At 36.9% G+C, this 7459-nt stretch overlaps 1 protein-coding gene across 1 annotated transcript in view; it reads left to right on the plus strand.

Annotated features, from left to right (window-relative positions):
* Nucleotides 1-4869, plus strand: part of BAG2 (BCL2-associated athanogene 2) — a 12661-nt gene extending 7792 nt beyond the window's left edge. The window contains exons 2-3 of the mRNA XM_004673595.2: nt 1685-1794; nt 3451-4869. Of these exons, the coding sequence (XP_004673652.1) occupies nt 1685-1794; nt 3451-3863 (523 nt within the window). The 3' untranslated portion in view covers nt 3864-4869. The remainder of the gene's footprint in view (nt 1-1684; nt 1795-3450) is intronic.
* The last annotated feature ends 2590 nt before the right edge of the window (nt 4870-7459 follow it).

Below are 7459 nucleotides of genomic sequence, written 5' to 3' on the forward strand. Positions count from 1 at the left end.
AAAAAAAATTTGGTGAAAATAAGAGTTGGTTTTTCAAGAAGATAAACAAAATAGACAAGCCTCTAGCTAGACTAACAAAAGAGAAAAAACATTACTGAAGTATCACAAATGAGATGAAAAGTCACCACAGATAGCACAAAAATACCAAGGATCATAAGAGGTTACTGTGAACAACTACGTGTATGGGGGAGGAGGGTAAGAGGTTTCACCAGAGACTTCGTGGGCAGCAGAACAGGCAGATTCACCAAAATACACTGCTAAGGGAATAGCGGGAGAGACAGGAGAGGTCTGCTGTGCCATGTGGATCACCTCCCTGGCTGGGGGTCAAACTCAAGCTACAGTGGCTGGCAATAGCTTGATAGTGCTGAGACTTTAACCCCTGCACCACAAGAAAGCCTCCCTACCCAAATTCTTTAAGTAATTAATGAGAGGTATAAGTTTTCTTGATCCTGCTGGGTTATAATTGTCTGCTTCAAGATAATGCACGTGTGAAATGTTATTTGTGATGATGAAAAACTGAGACAAGCTGAGGCAATCACTCGGAGAATGGAAGTAAAATCAGGTGGTAAGTACAATATGTGTGAAGCTATGAATTAGAAGTATATGTACCAACCTGGATGGTAAAATAATGATGAGTGAAAAGAAACTGAGATTGAAGATAAGAGAAATACCCAAGTATAGTTTTTTTAAAATACAGTAAACTAAATAAAATGCTTTATGATCCTAAGAAGAAAATGAGGGCAGGATAAGTGAGTTAAAAAGAAAACAAAATGCAAGAACAAAAAATAGAAATAACTTGTTTTTATTGGGACAACCTGGATTTACATCTCTACATGTTTTAAAAATACAGGCTCACCATTTGTTCATATGTATGTCATCACACCACACTTAACACCAACATACCAGTAACTTTCTACACAGTCCTTAGGGCCCCCTCCATCTTTTGATTCTACTCATGCACTTTCCCATCTCTGATAACCTTAGTTGGGTAGTCAGAAGCCAAGGGTTTGCTTTGTCTGTTACTTTGTTTCTCTATATTCCACATAATGAGTGAAATCATCTGTATTTTCTCCTCATTTCACTTGGTATAATCCCCTCAAGTAGTTCTATGTTGTTACAAATGGCAAGATTTTATCTTTTTTTGATAGCTGAGTATATTTCATTGTGTAGATCGTCCAGTTTCTTTATCCACACATCTGCTGACCGGCACTTAGTATCTTGACTATTGTGTACAGGCTCCAGTGAGCAGAGGGGTGCATATGTTTTTGAATTAGTTTTTCCTTTCTTCAGATAAATACCCAGAGATAAAATGGCTGGATATTATGGTAGATCTATTTTGAATTTTTGAGGACCTACCATTCCACTTTTCATTCACCTGGGCCAATTTACCTTCGATGGAGTGTACAAGCATCCCTTCTTTCCCACCCTGGCTAATACCTGCTGTTTCTGGTCTTTTCGACATGTATGGAAAGTGATATCTCATTGTGGTTTTGATTTTCATTTCCGTAATTACATGATGATGAGTATGTTCTCATGTACTTTTTAGCCATCTTTATGTCTTAAGTGATTTTTTTAAATTCTATTTTGTTCCTAAATAAGGTTTAATTGAGTTGTATTGAACATCAGAGAGATGAGGAAACTAATATTCTATAGAGTAACTATTTTGTTTTCCCAATTTATATAGGGTTGAAGCTTTGAGAGAAGCAGCAACTGCTGTTGAGCAAGAGAAAGAAATCCTCCTGGAAATGATCCACAGTATCCAAAATAGCCAGGACATGAGGCAGATCAGTGACGGTGAGAGGCATTTTAACAGAAGGGGGCTCTTTTATACTCTTTTAGGGGGGTTATAAGTGCTTGACTTGTGGTATGAATACCCAAGGCTTCTGCATTTAATCTGAGCAACAGACATCAGCTGCAGCTGTCAGTTTATTACAAAAGTCACTTTACCCAGAGAGCTCTTCCAGCTACTCCCTACTCCAAGATCATGGAGGAAGTGATTTTTAAAAAAAGCCTTGCAAGCTCAAGAACAGCTGACATCAAACAGGAAGGCCATGAGTTTGATCTCATGTCTGTACTCCTAATTACAGTCCTCTAGAAGTTACTGGATTATAGGAGATATAAAAGTAGAGGAAAAACACGAGAGATTGGATGCAGAGAAGACAAGATGACTTGAACAGTGAGAATAGAGCAAATTATAAAACTTCTAAACCCCATTAATGTAAAAATGTGCTATCATTTTCACAGGAAAAGCATAACTATCTTGGAGGAAAAGGTCACTTCTGATTTTCTGCACTGGTACTGAGCTTTCTAATTTGGCTCTTTGGTGCTTTATAGAGCAAGCCAGTGTGCCAGGTAGCTAAGTGTGCAGGCAAACTCCAGACCAAAACTCTTATCTGTCCATAACAAGATAATGATTTAGTCATTTTCTTCACCATCTTGGCCAGAGATCAGTGAATTGGGAAGAAAGATACGTAACAGTATAAACAGAAGATTGCTGACTTTTAAATAAAAACAATGAAATACTAACAGTCCTCCTTTCCTTCATTGCTTACAGAGTGCAGCTTGAAACAGCAGTCAGTATTCATCGATGCGTCTCTGCCAATATTGGGGCGCTATTATTCTAATAAAAATGCAGAACATGGCACTCCAAAATATACTTCTTTGGCATAAGGATTATTCTGGGCTGATTATTTTTCAAACATTGCAGACATGGGAGAAGCTCTGAAAACACAGCTCAGATTAATACATTAATAACTGAGTCTACATTTGCAGTTCCCTCTAGAATCACAAGGACTCTTCAGTGGAGAAGGCATGGACTTAAAATTTGCACGACAATCTTTATATCCTTGTTTACTAAGCTTTCTTAGTAACTCTCCATAACCGGCCTCCCCTCTCCTAACACTTTTCATTTGTTTTTGACTGAAGATGACATTTAAAGTGGCTTGTGCCATCTCAGAGAGTTACTGTTTCTTTGGGTATCTCCCATGTTAATAAACTTTTTTTTTTCTTTTGTTAATCTGTCTTCTATTATAGGAGGTCTCAGTCAACAACTCGGTATTAAAGAGAAACTAACTTTCCTCCTCTTCATGTACACCCTTATCAAAAGGTCCAAGATACCTGATCTTTGCAGCTCAGTGATCAGCAGTCAAGCCTAATGATGCTCTTTGTTCATTCTGTGCTGTAATTTGATCTCTATTCATGTTCAAATGCATACCAAACTTTTGCAAACATGCCAACTTGAAAAGGCTTATGGTATCCCATATATAAAGCCTTCTCTCTGTAATGATACTCATCAGTTAATCTAATGTGTTAACAGTATTAACTTTTACCTTTAAAAAATTCGTATCAGAGTTGCTTATGGAAAAGACATAGCCACAAATGAATGCCGTGTGCTCGACATGGATAAAGTTGATGTCTCATATTAACTGATATTTCAAACTTTATGTTTAGGAGAAAGAGAAGAATTAAATCTGACAGCAAACCGACTGATGGGACGAACCCTCACTGTTGAAGTTTCAGTAGAAACAATTAGAAACCCCCAACAGCAAGAATCCCTAAAGCATGCCACCAGGATAATTGATGAGGTGGTCAGTAAGTTTCTGGATGATTTGGAAAATGCTAAGAGTCATTTAATGTCTCTGTATAGTGCATGTTCTTCTGAGGTGCCACCTGGGCCAGTTGATCAGAAGTTTCAATCCATAGTCATTGGCTGTGCTCTTGAAGATCAGAAGAAAATTAAGAGAAGATTAGAGACTCTGCTTAGAAATATTGAAAACTCTGACAAGGCCATTAAGCTGTTAGAGCATTCTAAAGGAGCTGGTTCCAAAACTCTACAACAAAATGCTGAAAGCAGACTTAATTAATGTTCAAAATTAAGAACATTTACAAATGACATAAAAATGATTAAACATTTTAAATAATAACTAGGTCTTTGTTAGGGACAATCACTCATTTGATACTGAAAGTTGATTCAGATATGGAAAATACTTGAGATCAATTTTGTGACTAATACAGTTCAAATTAGAAATATTTTAATTACCTTTCTAGAAGTTTTTAGATTGAATTCTTGTCTTGTACTAGGATCTAGCACCTAATATATCTATTTTTTTACTATTCTGTGGGTACGTAGTATATGGGGGCGGGTAAGTGTTCACCTAGGGGTAGAAGCATCACTGTTCCATCCTGGACTTTGTCTGGCATGGAGACGCATGGGCATGGGGCATTTAGTGAACTAGAAATTCTTTACCTTAAGCAGCACATATACACATACACATCTACTGTTAGTTAACCAGGTAGTGTGCTTAGTGTTAAAAAAGAATCACAAAATAAGAAATCTTTCTTTGTTTCTCTTTCATTCAGCATTTTTTAGGCACCAATTTCAAATTATTTTGAAATCTGAGACTTACACATCTTGTCATATGAAATGTATTTCTTGATATACATGAAAACGTGACATAAAATGTGAGAAAATCCTGTCTAGTTTTATGTCCATTTCATGTCCAAGTACATCATATCTTTAAAATTTTAATCAGAAAGAATGTTGTAACTTGCCTTTTAAAAACTGCTGCTATAAGATCTGCTTAATAGTTAACCTCAACTCAATTCTATTGTGTCATAGATTACTTATCCACTTCCTTTCCTGGATATTCAGGTTGTCTCCATTTTGTTGTTATTGCAACATATTTATGTACAAAGATTTTTTTCCTTCATTCTTTTGTTTTTTATTTGCTTTGTATAAATTCCCAGCAGTGGAATTCATGAGGTTAAAGGGTATCTACATTTTCACGGCCTGACAATTTTTCACAATTTTTTCTGTAAGTTACATTGATTTATACTTCTTCCTTAATTAAAATGTAGCTATTTCACTAAAAGCTTTCCAGCATTTTCATCTAACATTAGCTATGAAACATAGTTTTCTTTTTGTTTACTCACAAGGTTGACCATAATACTGATTATACATTGTGATAAATGAAGTAACATAGAATACTTTTGTTTTTCAAAGTCACACTCCAGATTGGTTTTATGTATTTATATCTTTCAGTGCAAACAATACAGAGTTTCATTTTCTGTAAAAAAAAAAACTGCCAAATTAGTGTTGCTTCATAAAAAGCAATTACAATCTTAGCACATTCAAGTTAGCTTTGATTACCAGCCCTAAGTCTGCCTCATTTAAATCTTTCCATTTCATAAGAAACACAAATTCTCATTGGTAGTAGCTATGGCAAAGCCTCTGGATTTGTCAGCAGACTCTAGTTTGCTATCAGGTTCAATGTCAGATAAAGATTCCCTTTTGTGCTTTTTTATCAGCTTTTTGAAAATTAAGAAACTGACAATCAAGTTTTCCTCAATTGCTCAAGTAAAGTGTTGGCATATGTAAATCCTTTTCACACTGGAAAATACTCCCTTGTCAGTACAGGATGATTTCTGCCACATAATATCCGGCTTTACCTCCCCAAACTCTGTATTCTTTGTTTCCCATTTTTTACACTGGCATTTTATTGGAGCCCCATCCTTGTCACAGATTTGAAGAGCTATGACTTGGCATCTCTAAGCTGCTTTAGCCCCTGGTCTGCAGACCTCTATCTCCAGCTTGAGTCACATTCAAGGAGGCAGGGATGTTCACCATATTGGTAAAGTATGTTTTTATTTATTAGAGTGGAATCTATTCTTATAAAATTCCCCAAAGTCCATTTTTATTTTTATATGTAAAAATTATCTTTTATAGAAATAACAGGTTTGACTGTAAATTCATTTAAAATATCTTGCTTAGATTGGTATATTCCCTGTCAGTCCTATCCTAACTCCATACTATTCCTAGGATGTGACATAGAATTTTAGGCAGCCCTTCTCCATTCCTCATGATGCTGCTTCTCAGCAGTGTTCCTATCCCCACCTGACTCTTAGGAAGGGATGGTATAGTCAGCAGGACCTGCAGAATTGATGAAAGATTGCTCACAATTCATCAACTGAATAGGGGCAATGCTGTCTAGTTAAAAAGACAAATGCAGAATTGACTCTCCTCGTATTTTAGTTTTGGAATCCCTGGCATTAAAAGAAATAATAAAAAATAAAACCCTCAAGCTTTAAGCTGTATGGCAAAGGGTGTTCTACTAGTAATGAATATACGAATATACACTGGTGTCTTCCAGCTGTGCGCTCCTCCCAGTACTAATGTTGCAACCTCTAGAGGGCACCATTCACCCTGTCTTCTATATGAATGTCATTAGCCAAGTGTGCTCTCAAGCAGAGAGAGGGACTAAGTACAGGCCAGTCCTTTTTATCGATGGAGTTCAGTCTATCACCCTAACTCAAAATGTTTAGAATGCCTCCTAAAGAGATGATCACTAACTGGATAACTTTGTTTTGACATTTTAAAATAGAAAGCATGCAAGAATTTAACCACTGAAGGTAATAGTAAGGATCTTGTTGCGTTACATGCAACTAACATTCATGCACTTAGTCCTTTTTAAATGATCTGTTGTGGGAAATGCTGACCCATTTGGAGTTCATAAATTCAATAATGCTATTTTTAAGTACTCGATGACAAAACTGAAAGAATTCAGAATCATGGGAAAGGCAGGAAAAAAAGCAGCTAGCTTGAACTTAACAGTCTCTATTTTTATGTATCTACTCATACAACAGCAAGTAAAATGAAATTTAATTCTGCTTAGGGACACATTCTTCAAGTTCTCAAAAAAGGAGTAAATAACTTTGGATCACAAAAATCTTTATTTACCGCCCACCTCAGCAAACACGCTTACTTTGTGTATGTGTACCTATCTATAGTAGATAGAGGTGACCAGTATAGGGTAAATTAGATACTGTTTGTGCAAGAATTTGATGAAGCATGTCAGAAACAATTAAAAAATCTGGCATTGGAAAACGAATCTACCGTTTAAATCCATGGTTACTGTAAATACACTTTCACATGCCATCATGGGCCCTTAGGTTTGAAAATGAACAAGCCCTGGGACAAAACACAGATCACACACAGGTACATACTTCTGGCTTGAATCTTTGCTGAAGACCTAACAGGAGCATGCAATCCCGTCTCTTAGCCAGCAGGGGGACTCCCTTAACCCCCAGCTGTGAAAATCAAGCGATGATGCTTTTTTGAGGATGAAACAGAACATGTAAGGCAAACACACACTGTACTGTCTGAGACTCCTTCCAGCCACCAGCACCCCAGCACCGTGCCCCAGTCTAACTGGCAAGAGAGCAAAGCCACCTGTATGGGCTTAAAGTGAGAGTGGTTTGATCCTGTTCTGTGAAGTTGTGCAGGAATCTGGTGCCTATGGGAAAACTTTACTGTTACTACAGATCAGGGAGCCAGCTAAAGATTTAAATGGTGAGTACCTAGCCTTTGTGCCTCCATAGTGTTTTTTAAAAGCCAGGAAAATGATTACACTTTATCACTGGTCCTCTGCACAAAATGGCATTGAAATTTCTTTAAGTCAGG

The sequence above is a fragment of the Condylura cristata genome, unplaced genomic scaffold (genome assembly GCF_000260355.1).
Source record: "Condylura cristata isolate star-nosed mole 26May11 unplaced genomic scaffold, ConCri1.0 scaffold00001, whole genome shotgun sequence".
Taxonomy (NCBI): domain Eukaryota; kingdom Metazoa; phylum Chordata; class Mammalia; order Eulipotyphla; family Talpidae; genus Condylura; species Condylura cristata.